The 27228-nt window shown below is 44.9% G+C and overlaps 1 protein-coding gene across 2 annotated transcripts in view; it reads right to left on the bottom strand.

The window, feature by feature from the left end:
• The window catches only part of BRINP1 (BMP/retinoic acid inducible neural specific 1), a 230551-nt gene that overhangs the window by 49756 nt on the left and 153567 nt on the right, over positions 1-27228 (bottom strand). For both annotated transcript variants that reach the window (XM_065737611.1, XM_065737609.1), the window contains one exon: positions 3702-3969. In XM_065737611.1, the coding sequence (XP_065593683.1) occupies positions 3702-3919 (218 nt within the window). In that variant the 5' untranslated portion in view covers positions 3920-3969. The remainder of the gene's footprint in view (positions 1-3701; positions 3970-27228) is intronic.

Raw genomic sequence — 27228 nt, 5'->3', positions numbered from 1 at the left:
TTATGAGCACCTGGTTTAGTGCCCGCTCTGAATTAGAGAAGTGGGGAAACCATGGAGACATCAGTGAGACAGGGCCCTCGGGGTGCTCAGTCCAACCTCTTGCTTAAAGCAAAGTTCATCCTGCCCTGCTCTTGTGGTAACAGGAATGCTATCTGGTCCAGGCAGTGCCCTAGCCCCAAAGACAAGCCAAGCTGAGCTTCATCAGTCCTTGTGTAGTATCTAGCACCCAAGGCTCTCATGAGTAGGAACAACAACAAGGATGGTGATAATGAATATTCAGACATCCCACAAACCACTCTCAGCATCTGCCACCCTAACTTCATTATCATCAGAGTGCACAGATAATGATCAAAGCAGCATTTTCCTGCCAGAGGCCCCCCTGAACTAGTCTTATTAGTGTGAATCAATGCTGATGAATGTGCCTCCTTAATGCAATTGTTTCTACCCCTACTGTCCATGATTCAATATAAAACATATATACTATACTTGTCCTCCTCTTGATAAAGTAGCAGGGTGCAAACCTTGACTGAGGGCATCAGTAAAATCAGTGGTCTAAAAGCCTAAAAGAAAAAGTCCTAAAATCTGCCAAAATGCAAAACACAGAAGAGAATGAGTCTTGGGAGACTGCAACAGGGAGCTGCTTTGGGGCTAGATGGTAGATCTGGGTCTGGATCTATGAAAAAATACACAGTTGTACAGCAGTTCTGCTCATACAGTGTCAGCCTTGATAACCCAAACGGGCTCTTCCTCGCTGTTGACAGACATGTGGTCATCACCTGCGATGGAAGGAGGAGTGTTGCAGTTTTTAGTCTGATGATGCACCTGTAAAAGTTGGACACTTTCCATTGCCTTACACTGCTGTGCAACATTGACACTGGCATCCTCTCTGTGGGTTTTCAGTGTAAATGACACAATTCTAATACACTGTGTCCACGCTCCTGTACAGCAAGACACCAGGGAAAACACCATTAAACAAGTGACAGTGTTTCAATTAGGGATGCATGAGGTCCCCTTGTCTGATTTCACATCTACTCCAAAACCTTGGTCACTGAGGGTGGTTTGAGATCTGCTGCTATTGAACTTTGGGGAACAGTGGTGGCCAGGTCAGCCCCCATTGAAAAATTGCCATAGAACTGTTGGGTTAAGGGGAAAAAACAGCCAAAGAAACTAACAGAAAGTCTGGGAGAAAAGGAGCACTGAAAGAGAAGACAACGTAGGAAAATTCCCATGCTCCAAATCAGCTGCTATCCTACGGAAAGGAGTGCCATGCTTAATGCAGAATATGTGCCTCCCTTGGGCTAGTCTAGTGCAAAGAGCAATTGAGAGACATCATTTGGGAGGAAAAAGGCCTCTACGTTGGAATTAAACAGTTGACAAAATCCCAACAGCTTCACAGATTCTTGAAGTCAATTTAAGGAACTTGCAAAATGAGATTTTCCCCCTGTGGGTCTTCGTACTATGGCATGTTCCGGAGCGTGTGTGCTCAGGGTCCATCTGCGAAGCACTGCAAGTGACTTCACTCATTCACCACAGCTAGACTGATTCTGAGACTGCTTCAAAAATGCATGGACCAGTCCTGCAAGCACGGCCAGATATGAAAAACAAACGACCTTCCAAACCCCAACCTAATGCCTCCCTTGCTGTGCTGGTGGCAGAGAGGCCTCCCACTCCTGATGACTGCAGTGGGTCCAAAAGACATTCCCAAACAATGCTAGCAAAGCACACACCTCCCTGTCATTATATATGTTAAAGAAATGCACCCCTAGATTTTCTCCCTCTTCTGAAGAGGTAGGACACTGTGTCCTCCCCTATGCAAGGAGTACTTCAGCAATATCCAGCAGAAATGGAGAAACGCGGCCCCTATTCCACTTTCCGTGCACAAAATTCACCCTGAACCGAAATAGGCCCTCAACTCTTTGCAGTCTCCTATAAACCAAAGGAGATTTTTCTCCTCACCAGCCAGAAATCACAGGCTTCACATTAAATGTGAGCAAAATTTTCACTCTTTTATGAAGACGGGGACAGCAAAGCGGCGGCACAGGCTGCCGGCTCGGGGTGTGAATTCTCCTTCACAGGAAACCTTTCATGAGAGATTGCCACAAACCTTTGTCAGATGCAACACAGGTATGGCTGAGACTGCCTTGGGGGAGAGGCATGGATTAAATGACCTCTCAAGGTCCTTCCAGCTCCGTTTCTCCATGATTCTCAGAGACAGGATCCCAGGCTTGATGGATCTCTGCCCTGACCTACACTGACAGTTCCTGGATGCGTCTGAACACATACATTGCAGGCATTTCCCTCCTACTACAGCTCCTGCAGACTGCTGCAGTGGCACCGAGGGCTGAAAAGCTCTTTAGCAAAGGGCACAGCCACTTCCAGAGGCACTGCATGGGGCAGGGGTGTGCAGCCTAGATCAGGGTGCAAGCTGTCAGGCAGGGGACAGGGGGAGCTGGGGTTAAGCACAGTCAGGAAAGTCTTTGTGAAAAAAGGCATGTATTCCCTGCTCCTCTGTGCTAGCAAAACCTGTGAGGTGTCCTTAAAGAAAGCGTGGCAACATCATTTCTGTTTTTTGGGGCTGACATCCCCCAGGCTGTTTTGAATGAAGACAACAAGCCAGGACAGCATCTTCAAACCATGCTAACCTGCCCTTGCTCTGTGGCTGCTGCAAGGGGAGGGGATGCTGCACTCGCTGGAGGCCATGGGACAGGCAGAACTCATTTTTCTTCCCCACACATAGATGATGTCTCGCACGTTGCTATTACTCTGCAAACGCTTTTGGCTTTCTGCCCATGGGAGAATGCTACCACGTGCACTTGGTTTTCTGCTCCTCCTGACCCCGGTAGTCTGTGTGTGCATCTGCATGCATGCTGCCTGTAGGCTATTCACCAACACTTTCCCACCTACTAGTTTGCATCGATATGTTTGCAAGGGTCTTTCTGAAACACAACAGGACTGTATAATTATGTAAATGTGCACATGTCTGTGAGAGTTTTGCAGTCTCTCTGGGTTTTAGCCCAAATCTCATGATACTTGCTGGCTTATTCCCCTTCCTTCCAAAGTGCCTGCTGCTGTAATAGGAGACTCACATGAGCACTCCAGCTTTTCATATTCAAATAGCAAAAAGATAAGTGTATTTCTAAATATCACAGCTGCCAAGAAGCACTTGAAACAGGCAACAACAAAGGCTTCAAAACCTAGAAGGCGAAGGGAAATCCAAATTCTGCTTATTTGCTGTAGCTTTTTAATTGAATGACATTCAAACCAAGCTCACGGTTCTGGGGACAAGTCCAACCCATGCACAGGGATCATCCACAAAGGGCTGCAGAAGGCAGCAGGCAGCTAAGGCGCATGCACTGTGCATCTTCATGTGTACTCTTCCCCGTGTGAACTTTAAGCTGTTGGCAGTGCATGAATTTGGTACGGAAACTTGGTGTGCTGCTTGGGACACTGATGTGAGAAATGTCCCACAAATGAAGTGCACAAGTTGAAGTTCTCAAACTACATGACAGCACTACAGCCAAGTCTCCAAAGCAATCTGCATTGCCAGCAGAGGACTGTGAGGAACCAGAGAAGCGTTTCCAGGTGGATGGGATACAGTGACTCATCCCTCCATTGACAACAAGCCTTGATCCCAAGGGAACTGGCTGCATGCCCACCACCTAACTCATCCAAGTTTCAGGTGCTGTAGGAAACCAACATACCTGTATATTTTATATCTGGTTGTAAATCCTTGACGATGTCTTTCCACAAAGGATAAGTAGCTCCGCGAGTGGTGGAAAGGCCCCCTGTCTGAAATAAGCCAATCAAACTCCTTGGAGACATGTTGGTTGGTGGCAGCTGGGTCCTGGTGGGAGGGCTGTACTAGTATATGGTCCCATATAAACAGGAGGTAGAGGAACTCAACAAGCCTCCAGTTCATGCTTTTCTGTCTGCCTTCTTCCTCTCATTCTTGCTCCATTCTGTGGAGTCCTGTTGAAAAAGAGAGGGAAGAGGAGGAAGGAAAGAGAGAAATGGAGGGGAGGGAGAAGGGAGAGAAAGAGAAAGTTTAAAAATGGGAATTGCTTTGATCCTTTGACAATCAACTCTCAGGGTGAAAACAGACATGAAAAATCACATTTTAAAAGCCTTCAGTCTGCCTGTGTGTTACTGCTTCAAGTATTCGGCAGTGTTTTATTCATGTATCTAAGTGGTGCCTTTAACCTCCTGAGCACATACCACCTTTGAAATAACCAGGTCCTGACCTGAGACATCCTCACCCCAGCTTTTCCATCATTTCCCTCATGAAATTCTCCGCAATGCTGCAGAGATGAGCGAGGGCTGGGCGCAGAAGGTGGCCGCACCCCGGGCTACAATTACCCGCTTATTGTCCCTTTAATGCTGTGCCAGAGAAACGTGTCTTCTGCTTTCATGTCTCTCTGACGATCTGTAATCCATACTCTGTGCAACCTGAGCAATCTATAAAGACCCAGCTCTTCACTTTAAAGTGTTGCCAAAAAAGAAATAAAACAAAATAATTACCCAGGTTTCAGCAATGAGCACATGCAGACGCAGACACACACACACACACACAGCTATGGAATGCTGCCAAATTTTGAAAGCTAAAAAAAGTCACCCCAACCTGCTTTGCTGCCTGAGTGCCAGGGAGGTGTGTGTTTGGAGGTGGGGGATAGGACCCGTAGGACCTTGAGGCTCTTCCCAAGATCAAGGCTCTGTGGGGCGACATGCTGAACATGCATATTTAACATATTTTACTAGGGAGCTGAAGGGGATGCTCTGCAGCACCTGGTGTGGGGCACGCCATCCCTCCTGTGCGAATTGTGGCTGCAGGCAGCCCGATTCCTCTCCCCAGTGCATTCAACGTCTGAATAGACAAGACATATGATGAGTGGGAAGGGAAACAGAGGGGCGAAACACCTTGCCAAAGGTTACGCAGCAAGCTTTGGATACAGCTGGAAGAGAGCCCTCGACTCCTCAATCCCATTTCCAGCATTTCGGCCGTTAGATCATCCACCTCCACAGTGATGCTGCTGGCACCATGCCTCTCTCCAAACAGAGCTGTGTGCTCCATCAGTGCAAGAGGAGCAGCTTGGTTCATTGGCACCCATGCCTGGCAGCAGCCCCTTCTCCTGTGGCTTGCTACGTGCAAGGGAATGCAGTACAGCAGCAGCCCCATGTGCAGGGTGGGGCAGGAGCACCCCCACGGGCTCCCCGACTCATTGGGGCAGAACATTCATGACACAGGGTGTTGGTGAGGCTGCTGTGCTCCTCTCCATGCACAGGGCACGTTCATTCTGCTGCTCACATCTTGTCTGTTTGCCCACCCTGCTGGGCTCCGTCGTTGCAGGGATGAGGCAGCATGGTATGGATGCCCAGGCAGGCAAAGTGGTCTCAGAGCCGTGTGCTCCTCTCTGGGTGTGCCAACCTAGCCAAAGATTGTCCTCAAGACAGCTGATAGACACCAACTTCTGCAGAATATAGCACAGAGAGCCTGGACAGATACACGTTTGCAGCACTGCAGGTGGACGTGAGAGCTACAGTGCTGCAAGCACCATTGTATAGACCAGAGGGCACCAGCTCTGCAGCCAGTGTGGCCATCTCCACTGCTCCAGGAGCCTTCACTGGGACCAAAGCATTGCTGCAGCCCATGGCAGAGAGCACACGTCTCTGCACAGGCGTATATAACCTGGGAGTGTGATGGGGAACACAAGAGACTAGAGTATGTGTGCACCGAGCGTGTGGGAGTCTGCACGTGTGCACAGCATGTGCTCGTGGAGCTGCAGAGAGCTCAGCAGCACTTGACAAAACGGAGTTGTGGAAGTCTGGTTAAAAACGACAATCAGCTGTTGCGCTGCAGGAAGAAATGGAAAACATTAACTATGTTTGCTTTTTTTCTGCTGGGCACGTATCAACTTCTTTCCAATTGCTGATGGAATATTATTGTTATTAAACCTAATGGCACCTGTAGCTCATGACTGAAGAGGCTGTTCCCTCTGTGGAGCCATTTTGAATATTCGCCCTCACCATCACCTCCCATTTCTGCCATAAACAGGACACGTCTCAGTGCTTCAGCCCATCGCCTCTCAAGAAGGAGTGGTTCTACTTTATCTTACATCACCCAGCTTGGAGAGTTTCTAGCCCCACACTGAGGAGAACACAGCGTACTTCCAGTGGGATGTGGTACACATCTGCTTCCACTCACACGTGGCACGAACCTGACGTGATTATTTGGAAATGCTCCCACCTATGTGCCACCCTGGGCACTTCCAAATTCCAGTTTCTCCCGTCTCTCTTCCCCACTGCTCTTTGTCCACCCACAGCACTGCCATTGCAGTAAGCAGCTGCAAGCTCAGCGTATTTGCCATTAGATGGGTATGTAGATTTGCTGCTGATAACCATCTGTACACATCGTCCAAACTCGCTTGCTTGTCTGTTCATTAAACTCTTCTGTAACTACTTCCTCCATCAGCCATCCTGGATCAGTTTTCCTTTAAACATTTCACTTCCTATTGAATTTCTATTGCAGAAAGGAAGGGAGCCCTGACATACCAAAGTGGAGTGACAGCCTACCTCCAGTTCCCAGCACAGTACATGCACAAACTGAAACAGGAGAGGAATCAAATGAAGTGGGTTTCAGAGAAATCCCAGTGTGTCCTCACATCCACAAGCAGCACACACTGGGGAAATTTCAGCTTACAAGAGAGACGCAATATTCATTAACTTCCCCCACACAACTCTTCATCATCCTCCCTCCTTTTTCTTTTGGAGTCAGATGAGTGGCATTGTGATGACTTAACCAAGACTTCTAGACATGACAAGCACTTGCCTTGAGATCCCAAGAAGTGTCCTCCTCACCTTCTGGAAGCTGGCTGGAGGTATCACTGCTGAGAGCAAGCAAAGGTGCCCGAGGCAGTGAGGATGGTAGAGTACAACTGGGTCTAGATGACTACCACAAAACCAACTTTAATTTTTTAGTAGTATCTTTTTCCCCCCTGTAGCTGCTGTAGAGATGTTGTTTCACGTTAAATATTAATACACACCATGGGGCTGGTCCCTGTGGAAGCTCTAAAGCTTACTGAAGTGGGATTATCCTGCGTCTAAGGCAATAATGTGAGGTCTATTCAATCTAACTCCTAACAAGTTTGAATCAGAAATTAATTTGTTATGTGGTGCTATGTAGCTCCACAGATACAAGATACGTTCTGAGGATTGTGCAAGGCATATGGGGAAAGAAGGGGAAGGGGGGATATCTCCAAGTATGTAAGCTTTTGGGTAGGAGACCCAGGACTAACTGAAAGCTAAATCTGGCACAGAAGCAATCTCAGTCTTGGTGGAGGTGGATTTTGATCCAGGAATACAGCATTCTTTTCAAATCTGCCCAAGACATCTCTGCCATTTTGGGCAATGCCTTTAAATAATTTTATTTTTTTTTGCCTCACTTTCCAATTATCAGTTTGGATATAGAGCATTATTTATTTGACAGATTTGCAATCTGGTCGGAGAGGCCACCATCTGAGCACAGCACTCAGCAAAACACAGTCCTGCTGCATACATGCTGCATTAGGTGTTCATCTCCTAAAAGCAACGAGAACCAACCACCCCAAGCTGTATGCAGGCTTTGCAGCACAGCAGTTAGAAAAATCCAAGCTACAAAGCCCATTCCCACTCGGGAGCATTACACAGTAATGCAGTGATCTGGGTTCTTCTGGATCATCTCAATGAACTAAACGATGCAATTATCACATCTGTTAATAAACATGATCAGTGGGTGAGCCAGGACATAGGCTAAAGTTCACAGTAAATAAGTGCTGGATGTGAAATGTGAGAAGTACTGATTCCAAGTCATTTTATGGTCAGTTTCCAGCACTGTCCATCAAGAAGGTGTATCTGTCAGTGCCAATGTTACAAACCCTCTTAATTAGTCAGCTAAAGATGGCCTTATTGTAATCTGAATTCAGCCTGGAACATTACATGTCCCTTGTCTTATGAGTCTTCAGGATTCTTGGAGGAAAAATAGGCAGGTGCTTTCTGTAAAGTGCAAGTTGTATTTGAACGTACACTTAATTTCATTGTGATTGATATCTGTGTGTTAATTATATTCTATTTTGGGCAATACCTCTGCTGTCACAAGGCAGTGCCTTTTATCCAAGGAGTTCAAATTGAATTAGAGACATTAATTAAAGCTCTCAGCACTCTAGTAAGGCAGGCAAGTGCTGTTACTCCCATTGTTTCTTGAAATAAGGAGAAAGGAATAAAGCTGAGTGTCTACTTAGCCACTTAAAAGGTAATTTTTCTACAGTGAGATAGCTCAGAATGATAGATTTTGCACAAAATGATTCTGCAAGATCTTTTTCTTATCAGGAAGGCTGTGTTGAGTGCAGGAACTGACTGTTCGTTGCCTGTTCCAAGCACTCCTCTTTTCCTCTGCCTCCTGGGATTTTCCACCTTTCTTCTAACCTCTGTACTTTTCGCTTATCCCTTCTATTAAAGTCAAACTGATCTTGCACACATCCCTTCTGTTTTCCCATGCTCATTGCTGTAAACTATTTCCATCAGAAATGCAGACTCAGGAAATTACTGAGCACATTATTTGTTGTGAAGAAATAAGTTCCCTATCTCTTTAAGCTTCATGCACCAATAATTCATTCTTGTGTCCCACATTTCGTTCTTGGCAGGTTGAGAGAGGTTTCTGCCTGCTGCCATTTACCAGAGGGAAGAGGCTAACAATTGCTATTTGTATCTGAAACACTTCTGTTCTGCAGCAACTTCACACACTGCTTTAGGATGCTGATAAATTAGTAAAAGACTGAAGTGTCAAGGGAGAGATGAAACAGCTTATGTTAGTTTAGAGCTCGACCCTGCAAAGTGAGGAACATCTGACCTCATTTCAGCAAACAGCTTAAGTGTACACCTAATTTTAAGTATGGGAGATCTAGGTTTTATTCAGCAATTTCTGCTTTAAAGTAACTTGCACTCTCTCCTGCTAGATGGATACCTACTGCCCTTCATCTTTAGGGTTTAGCACCTGGTAGGTTGCAAATGGAGCAATATATGTCCTGCATGTAACTCAGAGATGAAAGTGCTGGAAGGTAGTTACTGCCCACGAGGCAGCATTAGCTGCTCCTGGAAACACTGTCCATCAGTCCAACCAAGCTGAGGGCATCTCTTGTGTGTCAGGGCCAGGGGGAAACAGGGAACATACACGAACAGAAAGGGATGGAGAAGCCAATCTGTCAGGGTTTGTTAAGTCACACAAAGTTCTGAGGATAAGTCTGAGTCCTGGGAACACAGAATCTGGCCATTTATCCCTCGAGATATTATAGCTCAAACTGCAATGGCTGATATCCAACTGGAGGCCACGGTGGAGCTACAAGTCAGTGGTTGCTCTGACTTTCTGATCAGTGCCTAAATTTTCACTTACTCTTTACCCATTTCAGTTTGGAATATGTTTGAGCAGTTAAACCTGGGAGACATTCATCAGCTGGGAAATTTAGGGGTGAGGGATGGCAAGAAGGGGTGATGAGAAATTCTTCTCCAAAAGTAACAGCACAGTTGAAAAATGCACTTCTTTTTTTTTGCCAAACTGTTCATGCTGAAAAAAAATAATGATTGAGCAACATTTCTTTTGGTTTTGAGAGAACCAAGGGGACACATGTCCAAATTTCTGTTTGAAACTACCAGGGATAACTTTTCCCCTTTTGATTTGTCCCTTCAGACTCTTGGGAGAGAACAGTTAGAAAAACATTTCTTTTGACCCCTAATGACTTAGAGGAAGAAAGGTCTTTTTCTTTTCAGTTTGTCAACACTCTGCTTACAACTTGTCAGAATACTCAGTGAACCAAGATCACCCCACGTATCCTTCTTTATTAATGAAGTTCAACCAGCAGTCTAAAGGAAGCAGCTTTTGTGCAAAGCCACTAATTGCTCCCTGCCTAGAACGAGCTGAGAATCACACCGGTAACAACTAGATACCTTATTTCAGCTCATTTGTCCCTGTACTCCAGCTAATTATAAACTACTAAATGTTATTATGATGAGGTCCAGAGGCAGCTTGAAACCAGAGTGCCGTGGGTGCAACCTCCCCCAGGTGTTGCTGGACAATATCTTCTGCATGTGCACACTGATATGGAAGGAAGAATCCCATTCTGAAGACAGTCCCGCTTAATCTGGGACTGGAACAATATCATGATAGGTGCTGTACAACCAGGAAGGCAGTCTATGCCCCAAAAAGCTTACAATCTAATTAGAAGTCCAAGGGCACCAGATGGCCAGGGACAGATGGGGAAACGCAAGGGAACAGTGAGATAATACCGCTCAGCGTGCTGCGGAGCAGTGGTGTCAGCACACCAGCAGCCCTAGTGTTGGCAAGATTTTGATAGCTATTGTCATAAATGAGAGTTATAAATAGGGAGGCTGGATAATGAGCTAGCTTTGTAGATGTTTGTGAGGAACTCCTCTCATTTGTGAAGTGGCAAAGATAGAATGAATGTAGATGATAATAATAATGATAAATCGCACTTTTCTGAGCTGCTTATTAGGAAAAAATATGGTGGGTGGTGAGCAGTGATTTCTATTAAACACTGCCCCGAACTTGAAATTATTTCTACTATTATTAAATTATTGTCCAAGCTAGTCCACTTCCCCATAATTTCATTCTAAGATGCACAAAAATACAGCTCTGCTTTCTGTCTTCCTCAGTATTTATACACCTTATATCAAAGTCCAGCAATCTCATAAGTGTTAATAGGTTTTTATCCTTGCAGTAGCTTGAGGAGATGGGGAAATGCTGTTTTTCCCATTCTGCAGAATGGGAATTGAGACACGGGGTAGATTAATGGCTCACCCCAGATCATTTCATAAGTGCTCCAGGAATTCAACCCAAATCTTTTAAGTCTCAGCTCGACACTACATCTCCTTGCAGTACCCCTCCTACGCACCTTCATGCTACTGTTCCAGAATTAGCTAAGACTTTCCACAGAGCTGCTTAGAATTTTTTTGGATTGCTCATTTTGATGTCAGAAAAATGCCAATTCATCAGAGGCAAAACGCTTTGTAGAAATTTGTTGATTTAAGGGGAATAAAAAGAAAGCATTTTGATAAAGTCAGCTTTTCTTTGAAACAAAATGTGTTGAGTTTTCTATTTGGAAAGGATTGGTTCAAGATTGTGTTTTGTTTTTCGTTACATGTTGAATAATATACAACGAAAATCAAAATGAAGTGTTTTCTTAAACAGCATGTTGTGACTGAACAAAAAGAAGTTTTGTAATTATGCACAAAGGAAATGTCCAAATTCAATTAATACTTCTGTTGCATTTTGGAATAAAAATTTTTTAGAAACACCTGAATAAACTAAACAAAAATTTCACCATTCCCTATCACAAAAACTGAGTTCCAAGAGGTCTGGATCAGAGTCCTTAAACCCTGATTCTTGCCATCATGCTTACTACATTCTGTGTGCTGGCCTCTCCTTTCTTAGTATATTCATTGCAGCAATTTGGACTTGTAAACAGAGAGCCCGAAGGAGAAAAATCAATGCCAAAACTGCCCTGAAGAGTAAAAAATGAAATGTTCAATCCAAAAGGGTGACTGTTCTCCCACACCTGACATTCTTTGCAATATTTCTGTTGTTCTGAAGTTCACTTTTGGGCAGACACCATGCCACCACAGCCACGTCAAGTGATCCCTTGGAAATGCAAGCAAACAATGCCTATTTTGTCATGCTAGGAACATGAGGCTACCCAATGATCCTTGCAGCCTATGTATCTTCTTGGTGTTGTTTTTTTGGGGTATTTTACCCCTCAGAAAGGAGCTTAGTTCCTGACGAGGGTCTTTTGCATCTCAGCCCTGGCTGGGGGAACACTAGGGGTTAAAATCCTCAAGCCATGGCTCGTCCTGGTACAGCTCCTGCTGCTGGGATAACAGCCACTCTGCCTGCCAGGATGAAAAGCCCCATTTAGCTCAGTGCTTCCTATGGGCACAGGTTCTGCCATCTCTCCCACTGGATGATGCCAAGGGAACAAGGGGCAGCTGAAAATGGGAGGATAAAGGGACCCCAGGCTGTTGGTTGCAAATTGTGGCCAGACCCACATCTGTTATCACACTGAGTGAATGCAGAATTTGGCATGGCCATAAGATCTCCATGAATTTAACCACATCAGTTCTGCAGCCAACACTGCAGATCCTTGTGTAGGAGTCCTGCCAGGCTGAGACCTTGCAGACCTGGCATAGCTTGAGCTGTTGAGGGGAAACAGAGCTGTGCCTGGAGCCAGGGTGAAGATAAATGGCTGCTGATGTGAGTTTGAAACCCCAGCAGTTAAATGATGGGTACTATTCAGTGAGAGGTGTGCCACATGATTCACTCACCAACATAAGGCTTTAGGAAGGACACTACAGTCCATAGGACACTACTCTGAGGGTACTTTATAGGATACTGCTCTGAGGGAGCTTTAGGTTCAAGTTCAGCTCCTTCTATTGCCCAGCTTCCCCATATAGGGGAAGTTAAAAGCACATTCATACACAAGATTTTAAATTCAGACTATAAATGTGAGCTAAAAAATGTAATAGTCCCAAATAACTCTATTTTTAGCAGCTTCTGAAACAGAAGCCAGAAGTCTTCAAATGCAGTTCTCCTGCAGTGCATCCGTGCAGTACTCAGCAGTTGCAGGTTCTACTGGAAGGTCTATTGAAGTCAATGAGCCTTAAGTTGAATCTCATTGCAAAAAGATAATCAAATATCATATTAACTCTTAATTTGGAACAGCATATTAAATTAGAAGCACAAATTAACCTGAAACTGCTTTTATATAATGAGAAGATTTAAAATCTGTGCATCATGAGGGTGGGAGAATTCCTAGTCAACACTCTTTTTACCATTTCTGAATCCCAGAGCCAATCTACCTGCAGTGCTGCATTTCAACCAATTTCATAAGCCCCCATTCTGGGAATTCCAGTGAGAAGGAAGGAAGAATGGATAATAAAGCCATCTCATACTTCCTAGTATTAATGTAGGAAGCACAAAAGGCTTGTTAGTATCCAGATCCTAACCAATGCCAGGAATTGAAACATCCCAGAGGATATTGAGAATCTGCACTGGCATATGACCACCACAAATAATAGCCTTTTCCATCAGTGCATCAATCCTGCTACACAGCTTCCCTAAAAACTGAAGAACCTCAGTCATCACTAGGACTGGATTCCAAAACCACTCAGGTCTGAGCATCTCAAACATTAAAGCAGCTTGGTACCCAAGCGTAAGGCCACCTCTATCTGTGAGCTTTATTTATTTCCTTCTCTGAGACTGTTCTGCTCTGTGCTAAATCTATCTGGTGACCACCTGGAGCGTTTGAGAGTCTTGGCTGTGATGCTTGTCTGTTTAGATAGACTGCAAGTAGAGCTGGTCAAAAAATTTTGACAGAACAGTTTTTCGCAGGAAAACGTAGTTCTCTTGAAATCGAAACATTACATGGGAAGATGTCAATTTTGACAAACTTTTTTATGTTTAAAGTGTCAAAACAAATCATTTTGATTTTCTCTCCTCATTTCAGTTGTACTGAAGTGTTTCATTTTGTGAAGACAAACACATTATTTTTATGTTGTTTCAATTAATTTGTTTTGACATTTTTACTTATTCTGTACGGTGTTGATGTATGTTTAATATGTTTAAAATATATTATATAGTGCACAAAGTATTTGATGGTGTTTTAGTTCTAATATTTATTAACATTATACCATGCCAAATATTTCCTGTAGCACTTTAATACTGCAGAAGCAGAAGATATTGATGGTCTCAAATTATTTTTATTTCTTGGTTTTTTTTTTTTGTTTTTTTTTTGCCTGGAGAGATTTGTGCTCGTAAGAGCAAAGTTCTGACTCAAAATGGAGTTTCAATAAATAAATAAATAAGTAAAACCACAAAAAGTAACACAAGCACAGATAGCAGAAATCAAAAGGCAAGAATTTGGTGAGGAAATCGCGTGTCTGTTTTCCGAGCAGCTCTGTCAGGTCAGTGACTGCATCTCACAGCTCAGATCTCCTCTGCACATAGGAAAAACAGATTCTCTGTTTGTTTTATCAGTAAAGAAAGAAATAATAGATAAATACGGAAAATGCAGATTTTCCCAGGCTGGAATCTGTGTGTAATGTTTTCATGAGCGTCAGGGACTTAAACGTCTTAATTCCACTGACCTCCTGGGGCCTTTGGTTTCTAAACCACTTAGGGGTTTTTAAAAGATACATACCTCCTTCTCCTTGGAGTCTACTTGTTTGTGCTTTTTTTTTTCTCTCACTCTATCTTTTAGAGCCCATTTTTGCTCCTCCATGCACAGCAGAGGGGAATTGCTCCCCGTGCATTTGTGCCATCAAGACAGTGCAGGAGGTGGTGAAAGCGGGTTGAAAAAAAGGGCAAAAGAGAAGTGAGAACGGCCACACAGAGCAGAGCCTGCAATGAGGCAGCTCTATCGATTCTTCATTTCATGGATGAAAATGTCCCCAATGGCCCCTGTGCATTTGCAGTGGTTCAATTGGAGATGGAGGGCAGCAGGGCTCGGTGCTGTGCCGAGCTCTGCTAGGCCACGCTGCCAGCTGCTACCTGTGGGCTGAGAGGCAAGAGAATGAAGAATGAGAATCCCCTGTCTTTGGAGGTTTATTTAACATAGCAGGAGCTTTTCTGCCTGCTTTCCTTCTTTAAGGGACGTGTTCCTATAGCCAGGCACCACAAGTGAAATGCTGGATCCCCCCCCATGCAGCTGCTCAGCGTGCACCTTCGCATGCAGATTCACCTGGTTGTCTACAGCTGCTCCAGCTGGTCTGTCACTACAGATTACAGCTTTTTTGCTAATAGCAAGGCACTGCTCTAGTCTGAGACTTCCATTAAGGGCTGATGTTCCCACCTCCCCGCCCCACAAATGGCTCCCTCCCAGATGACACTTCTGTACACTTGGCCTCGCTGCCGCGGCGTGAGAGGAGCAAAGTGCCTCGATTTGTTTCCATGTTAGACAATGCTGGAGCAAGTCAGAGGCAGTAAAACATGATAGAGGATGAAGAAATTTGAAAATTGGGACTTAGTAACTTGAAGGGCGATCTCATCTTGTCACCTGCATATCTATAATATTGCAGCCCCATCCTTTGACAGCAGCAGCACCACCAAGCACTGAATTATCCCCTGGAAGAGTCCTTGAGAGAAATGCTTCGTGACGCCAAGCTGCACTGTGGAGTCTTCTTGGAGAGGAAGAATACTCCTGCAGGGAGAGATTGCCCATCCAAGCCAGGTACTGGAAATCATTAGCCCTTCATTGCCAGAGGATTTGAAGGCTGCTGACAGATCGAAAAGAATTGGCATGGACACTTGACCTTTCTTTATTGCCAGGAGGAAATCATTGACCAGGAAGAATAGCACATGCTCTGCTCGTCTCTGCAACAGGAGGGAAGAAGGTCTGGAAGAATACGGAGGCTATTTGTAAACCAAATGCTACAGCTTCAGCACAACCTGTGCAGTTGGCCAGTGCTGCACTTGTGGGCATGCTGGAGGGGTGATTTTCAGTTTGGCGTGTGTGTCAGATGCCATCACAGCTCCTCCTGTTCCAAAGGGGATATTTAGAATGAGGGTCTACCCAGAAGATTCCTTGTGGATGCCAACAGATTCACACCTTTGCAGGGTGGGAACAGGACAGGACACGTTGAACTGCAGCTTATCATTACTAGCACAGAGTCCTACCAAAGAAAGAGCCAGGCTCCCCGCACCAGCATGAACACAGCTGAGTTCCCCACTGGTTGATAGATCCCGCATACCTCTGCATCTTCCCCAAGTGACTGTCTGACAGCGATCCAGAGCAGGCATCACATTTGTTTCTCTAACAGCCTGACTCCCAGGAAGACATTGTGCTATCAGCTAGCCAAAACCAAATCTGAAAAACACCTCCATCACTGGTCATGACTAATTAATTCTGCTTCGACATTCCCCAGGGCAGCTACCAGCAAGAGCTGCTGGAGAAAGAGACGCTGCTGTGGAAAGGGAATAAATAGATTTTTCTCAAATGCAGCCATAGAATTAGATAATAAATAACTAGATAGATAAATAATTTCCTATGAGTGGCAAATCAAATGCAGAACAAGAACAAGAATGGCTAGCTGGCTTATCCCTGTGAGATCGAAGGTGTTTGGAAGGAGTTTCCAAAGAAGGATATTTAAAGTCTACAGTGCTCAGGAAGGCATAAGCCTGAAGTCATCTATCATGTCTAATGTGACTGTTTACAAAGACAGCCAACTATTCTTGGACATTTTATTCTTGATGTAATATTCTTGGCTCAAAGCAGCTCAAGGAAGTGCCTTCCTAATTTACATCTCAGTTTTCTCCCTTCCCCTGCCTGGATTGCAGGCTTTGTTCCCAGAGTATCAGTACAGTCCCCACCACCAGCTGCTCTGTTCTTGGCCTCTATTCACCAGGGAGCTATACGTACCAGCCCAGATATGGATTCTTTAGTTTCTGCTCCTATCTGGCCCTTAAATGCTTCTCCTCCCTAAATCCATGCGCTCTGTTCACATCAGTCCATTAACCACACAACAGACTCCAGAGACAAAAACGTTACTCTGCACAACTTGAGGACATCGGCAGGAGTTCCAGCAGCATCCTGGATTCAGGTTTGGACCCCATACTGTGCACTGTACCAAGCAGATGGCAGTCTAATCCCTGCCAGCACGCAATACCCAGCGCGCAGAGAGCACCCGTAACCCCTGTCTGATTGAATATGCATACTCACATCTGATTTTACTCGAGCACTAGAAGTCTCTGTGCACTAACTCATCCAGACAAATCAAACGTGAGACATCCAGACTTCAGGTCCTGCCACAGCAAAGAGGAAAAAGCTGTTCGTTCCTCTTTGCCCACATATCTCTCTGCCCTGTAAGACTCTGCTCTGTTTTTGGCCCTTGAGGAGACAAGTCCCAGCTTTCAGAAAGGCTTATACTTTCCTCCTTAGATGTTCTATGCTCCTACTGCAACCAAGGCTTCTGGTCCCTGCCCACCTTCTTACACACCTTCAGCTGAAATCTGTTCACATCTGTCCCTTCCCTTCTTTGCTTCTCTTCTCCACCCATCCTGCTCCTTGTTTGCCCCTTGCAGTAGGCACAGACAGGACATGTTATTAACACTCGCCACTTCATTAGTCACCTTCTACAGGAGGAACAGAGTAGGAGAAAAGAGGAAAGTGTGTAAAAAGGGAGAGGAAGGAAAGTCAAATTAGAGAAAGAACGACAAAGAATTGAAGGTGTGAATGAGAAAGTGCAGGAGAAGAACTATGAGAAAAACCTAACGGGTGAGAAAGGGATTTGTAATTAATCTGCAGTCTAGTGAGAGAGCAGGGGAATGGGAGTCAAGAGTGTATGCTCCTCCGAAGGCTGCTACTACTGATTTACTCTGTGACTCCAGACTAATCTTTTTATTTTCTCTCTTATCTCCCACTGTTCTGTACCCTTTGAGTATAAGTTATTTGAGGTATGAATTGTTTTTAACTGTGTGTAGCACAAAGGAAACTGCAATCATAGGCACTGAAGATGTGAGGCATTATTTTTAACACACACTAAAATCAGGCACAAAAAAGTGGTTAGGAATCGACTGACAATGCTTATTAATTCAGGCTGAATCCACTAGATAGTGGTTGTCAGAAAAGGGAAGGGAAGGGAAGGGAAAGGGAAAGGGAAAGGGAAAGGGAAAGGGAAAGGGAAAGGGAAAGGGAAAGGGAAAGGGAAAGGGAAAGGGAAAGGGAAAGGGAAAGGGAAAGGGAAAGGGAAAGGGAAAGGGAAAGGGAAAGGGAAAGAAGAGAAGAGAAGAGAAGAGAAGAGAAGAGAAGAGAAGAGAAGAGAAGAGAAGAGAAGAGAAGAGAAGAGAAGAGAAGAAAAGAAAAGAAAAGAAAAGAAAAGAAAAGAAAAGAAAAGAAAAGAAAAGAAAAGAAAAGAAAAGAAAAGAAAAGAAAAGAAAAGAAAAGAAAAGAAAAGAAAAGAAAAGAAAAGAAAAGAAAAGAAAAGAAAAGAGAAAGGAGAAAAGAAAAAAGAAAGGAGAAAAGAGAAAAGAAAAAAGAGAAAAGAAAAAAGAGAAAAGAAAAAAGAAAAAAGAAAAAAGAAAAAAGAGAAAAGAAAAAAGAGAAAAGAGAAAAGAGAAAAGAAAAAAGAAAAAAGAAAAAAGAAAAAAGAAAAAAGAAAAAAGAAAAAAGAAAAAAGAAAAAAGAAAAAAGAAAAAAGAAAAAAGAAAAAAGAAAAAAGAAAAAAGAAAAAAGAAAAAAAAACAAGGATGGGAGAAATCTAAACGAGTCAAAGTATAACTGTCTTATTTCTAAACTCTCACACTGAGCTGTTGACTGTTACAGTACCTTACTCTCTATTAGTCTAAATCTACATTTAATGGGGAATTTAAAGTAAAACAGATTTACAGCAAAACAAGTGAGCTAATCCTTGCTTCCCAAATGTGAGAGCAGTTCCCAGGAAATAATCTCAGAGAGACTGGATTTACCTTTTCCATTAGAAATTGCCATGTAGTGCTGTTTTATTTTAAGACAGTCACAGCATCCCATTTTACCTCTTATTTCTCTGAAATCTTGCTTTTCTCTTCTTTTGGATCTTCTCCGATTTTTTAAGCACAGCTCTCTCTAACATGTAACCAGAGGCGTAAGGTCTCTCACTGAAAACTGGAATGAGTGATATCCAAGTGTATCTGACATTAAACAAAACAAAAACGCACGGCTCGCTAGTATTGGCAATCTCAAATCCAACCCACCAAAGAGTGCTCTGAATGAGATGTAGGCAGCAGGAGCAGCAGCATGTACAGGGGATCCTGCTCTCCTGCTCCTTGGGCATCTTCTGCCATCCATTCTCACTCCTGAGCTCTCAAGCTGCCAGTCTCAGTCGTAGAGACACTAAGGGAAGCATCACCTGCTTAGCTTCCTGCATCCAGTGGGTTTAAAACTGAATTGTATTCACAGATATCTGCAGGCAAACAGTAATGGTGTGCAAGCACAGAAGAGTGTGTGTTTGTCCCCAGCCCTTCTGGCCATGTCTATTATGGCACCAGCACCAGAAAAGTATCCCTGACCCACGTGACTGGATGGGTCTGGGGATTGCTCTTTGCTGGTCTCAAGGCTCTGTGCTTCCTCCCTTCCTCTCACAGCCTGTTGTATTAACAGGGGAGAAGATGCAGCTGTGCATTACCTTGACACGAGCTGCAAAGGCAGAGACAAACCCAGAGCTGTGTCCTTCCTAACACTGGGATTCTTCTACCGTGATCAGCCCAGAGAAGCAGAAGTGAGAATGAAATGCTATGGGAAAACATACTGACTGTTTTCAAAATTAAAAACAAACAAAGTAATGAGAAACACTGCAGGAGAATCCACTGGCAGGAAGGACTTCTGCTCTTCCTTCTTAATGTGAGCGGTTTTATCATTAATTGCTATTTACTGCGAATGTTGAAGTTGGTAAAAAAAGTAATCTCTATTCAGGTGTCTCAAAGAACAGTATGTATGTGCATGTATGGATACGTGCACTTGCATACTTCCTTGTGCACACTGTGTAAGCAAAAACCCCACATCTGTGTGCAGGAGGGGAAGAGAGACAATCAACGTGTTCTTCCCCTGTATATTCCAGCTTAAGGCTAACTTCATTAGAGGTCTTTGGTAATGAGAAGATAAGTAAATGCAGGTCAGACATCTAAACACAGAGCCATTTTGCTGAGGTGGTGGAGGGAGTCAGATCCAAACCAGAGCTGCTTTTGCCCAGTACTGGAAATGTAAAGACTCAGCACTGCTTAACACCAGTCTTTGGGGGACTATATTTCCTGAGGACACCGGTTGCTGAATTCTTCAAAAAATCCAGATTTTTCCTCATGCCAAATGTGGAGCTGAGTTCCCTGAGCGCTTCATACTCACAGTGTGAGCCGGAGGGCTCGGAACTGCAGCTTCGACTGAAGAAATTCAGCTCCTGTGTATGGAAACACATGCATTTAAAAAGCTCTTCTGGAAGATACCAACCTAAGCGACCTGCCCAAGGTCATATATAACACGTCGGTGACAGCATCAGAATTGAACTATCTTGCCACGGCGCTGCTTTATTCACACAGTGCTGTTGCATCCCAAAACATCCTCTGCTCCCAGACTGCTGCTGCCTTCCACTCCTTATCGCAGTCTCCTTAGAGACACATCTGTCCTGTGCTCCGTAAACCATAATATACCCATAGTCTTTTATTCACTATCCGTCACTGTGCAGTTTTATTGCAGATCCCTGAGTTATCCAGCCTAGCTTACAATCTGCTTACTCCTGCCAGCTATTCTCCTTTCCAACCCACACCTCACCTTTCAGCCTTGCTAGTGTTTTAAGCCTTTCAGGAGCTTGAAGTGCAGGGACAATTCTCATTCCCTGAGGGCAAACCCAGCAGAACTTCACCAATGCCAGCCTGCTGGTTTCTTTCTCCCTTCTGTCTGTTTTTAATGCAAAAAAATACAGAACTTAGCACTCTTGCTGTCTCTAAATGTTACTTCCCCCCTCTTTTCTGCTCCCTTCTTCAGAAATCATTCTTCCAATACTGCAAGTAAACTGCAATCTAACCCACGGCTACTTGTCGGCACGCTTCTTTCTCATGCATTTTGCAGAATGAAAGCTCCTTTGTCCATCCTTCTTTCCAGCCAAGCCTATCAAACAGTAATCATCACACCTACAGAACACCTTGCGATCAGATTTGCACCTGCCTGTCACATCTCTCTATTGTTTGCAAGCCAGGAAGCAAAAGAATCATTTTTTCTCGATGTGGCAATTTGTCTCAGCACTTGCACTTGCTTTGCCAGTGAGCTCTGTGTTCCTGCCCACCAGCTCTCCTCTCCCTCCCAGCTCCAGCCACATATCTCTCCTGGATCTTTATTCCATCTACAGTATGTGCTCTTCTCACAGCCATCAGCTTTTCTTCCTTCCTATCTTTCTAAAGGAAACACACTTTAATTACCTGTCCTAGGGCAGCAGGTTATGGAAGAGCAGCCTCTTTGCACACCTGGTGATGCCTACAGCCACAAGATGTGGTCTTCAGGAAGCATCCCCTGCCAAAGCAGAGCACCCCTGTCTGTGTACAACAGCATGCTCTCCCTTTGGCAACAGGAAAATAAGGCTGATGTGAGAGGACAGCTATGCAGGAGGGCCAGTTCCTCTGTCTTCCCACCAATGTGGCACTGGTGGTGGTGGAAGACATTGGACAGGATTCTGGCCAGCATACAGCCCCAAGGGGCGATCCTCATCTGGAGAGCACCTTGGAACACCTTGGTGCACAGAGCTGTGGCATGGGATGGAGGAAATGGGACACCAAAGGGCTCTGTCACTGGTATCTCCCTTACCAGGGCAGTTTGATTGAAACCCCAGATACACTGAGTCATTTATCTCTGCCGCAGCCTTCCTCTGTGAGTCCAGGGAAATATGTGACAATTCACACATACCCTAGAAGCTGATTTTCTGAGTGTTCAACATATCCTCCTGCAATATTTAAGGCCCTCTTCACTCAAACGTTCTGCTATTTTGCCACTGACTACTTTCAAAATTAGTAAAGGCTAAGAGTGAGCTCCCATTCCTGCAAACCAAAATGCTTCCACTGACTGTAATAGGATTTGAATTGATCCCTGAGCTTTGTGTTACACTTCCCCTGCTACAGAGCAGAGGTGGAAGCATTCCCTGCCTCTTTCCCTGCTGTCTGGACTGCAGGCCCTCAAAGGCAGAGAGCTTGCACCCATACAGTACCTCACACAGGACACTGCAAGCTCCTCAGGGCTCCGTGCCATCCCGCAGATAACAGCAGTGATAGGGGAAGCTGAAATGTGCAGCTCAGGGTCATTGCAACTGCTTACAATCACCCATTTTATGTGCAGCTTCAATATCTGCCGTCATCTTTGAAATTACTTATGTGGGAGTTGACATAGAGGAAGAGACTGTTGGATTGATGTTCTGTTTGGCAATGATGAAAACCTTTTTAAAAGGTACCACCTTAATCCAGCACCCACAGAAGCAATTTGCTAATCTCTTTGCTGACTTAGCTTCAATCAGTCATATTACCTCTACCAGTCATGTTACCACAACCAGCCATATTGCCTGGCCAACCATATCATATCCTTACTAGGCAGAAAGAAAATGTCCTTCCTGACCCCAGAAGATGGTCAGCCTTTGCTTTGAAGCATGAGATCTGATTACCATTGTCCTAGATTGCAGAGCTCCAAATGCTATTAATTGCTACAGAGTTGTGTAGCCCTTTACACTTCAAATCCACCCAGACTTTCATCTCAGCGACATCCTGCAGCAGGGAATTGTGCAGCTTTGCTATAGGCTGAAGAAAGGACTGTTTCCTTTTAATTTGTTTTAAAAGTTGTGCCCTCTAATTTTGATGTGTCCCTTGTTCTTGTATCATCAAAGCTTTAAAATGTTTCTGATGACTTTTCTTTCTAACCTTCAGATACTTTTGTGCTGGAACCCAAATGTACCTTCTTGCTCCTAAGCTTTCCCTGACTAAATAAACTATTCTTTCCAGTCTTTCCTCATTTAACTTGTTAATATTTGTAAAGCAATTTAAAGTATATTAATATAGTTCAATTATAATATCGTTTCTATTTTTCATCCTTCCTTTTAATGTCTCAAGTATCCATTTAATTTGCCATCAATCTCCATTGATTCTCCTCCTGATGATATGTTAGTCTTTATAATATCCTGGGGAATATTTCTTCTGCCTTCCTGACCAGCATTTTGGAACAAAGAAACTGAACTCCATCGGATCATAAACATGATTCACTCTGCACTCCACACGCGTATGGATTTGCAGTTGCTTAGACTTTGATCTTGGAATCAGATTTCATTATGCCCATGGTAATTGGAAATCTGTCTATGCAATTCAGGCTGCAGGACCGGGCCCTTTGCAGACATGATGGCTCTGGGTTGGTGACACTTCAGCACATATTTAAAAGCCTATGTTCAATATTCTTTGAGCAATATTTAAGCCCTCAGTAACGTATTCTGCAGAAGCGTGGCCTGCATGCTATGCAGACAAGGATGTGATGTGATATCTGCCCAGTCACAAACAGAGCAGGGATGGAGAATGAAAAATGGTTACTCACTTTCTCATCTTACAGTTGGAGACACCCAAGGAAATTACGTGGTAGCAGATGTAGAAAACAAAACAAAACAAAATTGAAATTCAACAACAACAACAAAAAAAAATCAACAAGATTGATGCTGGGAAAACCAAAAGCACAAAAGGACTTTGGGAGGGAAGAGCTGCACTCACAAGAGATAGACTCCCAGTGACACCGCACACGGCTGCCGTGACACAACTGGTGACTTAGCACACCCCCAGCCAGCTGCAGACAGCACTACTCCAGGCTTTCTCAAGCCCTACAGAGCCCACTACCAACCCATGGGACACAACGTCATCGCTAAACGGACCTTCACTTCACCCCGGGTGGCAGCTCTCATACAGCTCTTCCACTGTCATCCCATCTTGGTGTCCTAATTGAGGGACTTCCATTGGCCTCTGATGTTTGGACCCTGTATTTATTTTTCCCATTCTGTAAAGATATTCTGTTCCAGCAATTTCAGCAAATACTGCTTCCTCCCACTGTTCTGGTGCAACCACTTCTTAGCTGCTCCCATTTTTAATGCAGTCTGACCCAGCTCCATTGCCACAATGTACCCCTCCTTCCTCCATTTCACCACCATACATCCTGAGCAGCACACTCACTTCTGATCACTTTTACCATTAAGTCTCCTCCCTGAAAAGTAAAGAAGATTATTGACACGTCTATCTATAAATGCACACACACTCACACAAAATATATATAAAAACATTTATAAGAACTCAAATTTCAGCTAATAAGCTGCTTTTAGCCAGCATGGCATAAATATTAATGTAGAATCCTAACTGGTGGCTTTTCCCTGCCTGGTTACATTCATCTGCCTGGCCTAAAATACAGTGCAGCAACCCACCCTCCCTTTCATATACTTTATAGTTCTCTTCAGGAGAATGGAAATGGCAGATAAACACATTATCAGCATTCTCAGGCACAAAACAGTGAAGCCTGGAGTTGTTTTGCAGAAGCAACTCCGAATTTGGACGGCATGACATAAGCAATTCTAGAAATAGCTGCTGGTCTTAAGGCTACATTACATGTGTAGCATGTACATGCTGCTCTCCCTCCGTTCACGGTTTCAGTACAAACATTATGTTGTCTCTGTTAATTCTCTCCTTCGACTTTCTCAGCATTTCTTACCCCATGTCTCAAAATCTCTCCCCGCTCCCTTAAAACACACAGCTGATTTTGACTGCATTTCCCTCCCCGCACTGAGCAGTGCAAGAAAAGCCTGGAACAACTCTAGCATCTCCTTACTGTAGGCAAGGAGGTGGCCTGAGCCAGGAGAGACCTAAAGCCACATATGTACCCCAGCATATGTCTGAGGGTTTTGCTACCCGCTCACCATCTGTACCTGTCTGAAGAGCAGTCACATAGAGAAAGCACACAGGCTGCTCCAGCACTTTTATCCTGCCTGACTGCTGTATTTTCCATCCATCCCAGAAGTCCAGCTAGAGATTCACACCTGCTCGCCTTGGTTCTCCTGCTTGTCCTGACGCACTGGCTTCCTCCCCAGGGCCACAGTTGAGTTCCTTCCATGGTTAGTTTTAGTTTCTTTGCACTTTTCTAACTATCGCTCTGAACATCTTTTATTTATTCTCCTGGTCCTGGCAGCTTGTCTGGGATGTATTGCTTGCACAAGGCAATGGTTCTAAAGCTGGCCTTCCCTGTCTTCCATGCTGCTTAGCAAGTCAGCATCCACAACTGCAAGGATAAATTATCACAAAGGTCTCCAATGTTTGCAGTGTATCTGACAACCTCATGCATTGCTGCTGCAGGTAAAGAGATGGCTAAATGGGATCAGTTGTGCCGACTCAGTGCTTCTGGCCAAAACCACATCCAAAACCACGGTGGACACAGCAGAATCTAGACAGCAGGCCAGGTTCTAAATCACACTCTGAATCAAACCTCATGATAGAGATCCTCACTCACCACGAAGCCAGTTAACTCCCCCAGCTTCGGCAGGCTGCGCTGACTTAACAGCAAGCAGTTCCTGGCTTTTCACAGGTACTCACTGTACAGCACATTTCAGCTGCAGTATGCACAGATATAAAAGTCCCAGCCACAAGAACACCTGCCATAAGGCTCCAGGTTTTTTCTTCTGTAAGCATGGTGAAATAGCATGGAGAGCTATGAAAAAGGTCACAATCATGAAGGGACTGTAAGAACCAGAGCTCCTCTGTGGTCTTAGATCCCTTTACTCAGCTGGAAATCATGCGAAACAGGAGAGAGGAGTGTGAAGCTCCCTCTGCTCCTGTGTTGTGTTTTCATTTCCAACAAAATGCCCTGGAGCAATTTTTTTTTTTTTCATTTCTGTATTTATTTATTTATTTTGAGCTGCCCTTGTGTGTGAGAACCTCTTGGTTTGCAAGGTTTTGTGTCACTGCTTGGTATGCATCAGCACAGAGTTGGCTTTGTTGTGATTTGTTAACCTGGGAGAGGAAAGATGACACTGCGATGGTGTTGCTGCTAATACACACAGAGGAACTGTAGGGATTGAAAGCTGCACTGGTGCTCCTGGCACCTGAGTTTCTACCTCTTCCCATCATTTCTACCACTCATGCCAACACTGCACAATGACAGTGTGTCTGGCAAAGGCTGCTCACCCTGTCCTCCTCTGGACATGGAGGCCACCATTTGAACAAGTCTGCATCTAGATTCTTTGCTCTGCTCAGCTTCTGCTGCTTCAACTCAACTGCTACTCCTACTGATACTGTAAGGAGCGAACCATCAGCAGCACAACAGAACAGGAGGGGGAAATGGTGTCAGTGAGATTGCAGCTTACTGTGCCAGCACCCAGAGACATGCCATCAGCAGGGGGGGAGGTTTGGTGCCTCCATGGGGACCCAGCACCAAGCGAGCCTGGCAGCAGGCATGGCAACAGTGCTGAGAATAGGTAAGCTATGCCTTGTAGGCAATTGTAAGATGGATGTAGAGCACATGACTTCAGAAGAACAAATAGAAAAAATAAGTAAGCATCTTTCTCTCTCTCTCTCTTTCTCCTGTGATGCTGCTCACAGGCCCTCCTGCCTCCAGGCTGCAAGCAAACAGCTCACTGTGCAGAGGGCTGCAAAGGTGCGGATGTGTTGTATCCCCAGCCCAAGCACTGAGGGAACCCAGGGCCTGATGCTCAGCTTCTTTTCAAAGTGAATTGTTCATGCCACCTTCACTTAAGATCTGATCCAGCATCCCTGAAGTAAACTTTAGGTTTTTTTCATCTCATCCTGCATCCGCTGCCTCTCTGGTTCCTGCTCTTTCTTGCACTCCTCCCACCCACAAGTCTTAGCACTTTTTCTTCCCTGAAATGGAACAATTCAGCTCATCATGGCAGCACAGTTGTCCCATGCCTACTCCAAAACCCTGGTGAACATCACCTCGTTCATCCAGTCCATCCTGCTCCATGCTTGACCCCCTCTGAACAGAGGAACCCAGCAGCCATACCCCATTTCCCATTCCCACAGCAACCACAGCCTGCAGCCCCATCGCATTAAGCTCTGCACCTCTGCACAGCAACACCGAGCTGCACAGAGAGCAGGGAAAAGCCCAGGGCACTCTGGGCTGCCCCACAGCTGAGATGCTCTGCCCCAACCCAACCCTATAAGGCAGCCATCAGAGCAAGACCGTGGGTCTTCCAGAAGCCCTCCCTCTCCATGCATGGATGCTCTCCCTCTCTGATAAGCCTTCTGGGGGGAAATGGGCCAAGGTCCTTACGGCTGTTAAAGATCTCACGGTAGTTTTGCGAGAGGGACGGCGTAAATCAAACCGTAGGACACCAGCTACCCAACGCCGGGTAATTTATATTCTGCCTCACTAAGTTCATCTCTGCACTTTCAATGCGTGAAGTGATTTTTCACTTCCCCTGTAGTATTTGCTGGCACGGAGAAGCTGCTGGGCTCCGTCCCAGAACTAGCTGCATTTCATCACCGGGTAAAGGATTCCTGCGTGCACGGGGGCCAGATCCTCAGCAGGACTCCTGCACCCGCCGCGATCTGGCCCAAACTCATTCAGCCGCATCTGGGCTCCTCGGAGAGGAGTGCCGTGATGTTATTTATCGCTTCCCCCACCCTCACCCCCAAGTTATCAGCAACGGCCAGCTCCCACTCCT

The sequence above is a fragment of the Cyrtonyx montezumae genome, unplaced genomic scaffold, assembly GCF_038088225.1.
Source record: "Cyrtonyx montezumae isolate F1298 unplaced genomic scaffold, pur_monq_1.0 scaffold_20, whole genome shotgun sequence".
Classification (NCBI taxonomy): Eukaryota; Metazoa; Chordata; class Aves; order Galliformes; family Odontophoridae; genus Cyrtonyx; species Cyrtonyx montezumae.
The sequence above is the reverse complement of the archived record's forward strand: the minus strand, read 5'-3'. Positions and strand labels throughout refer to the sequence as shown.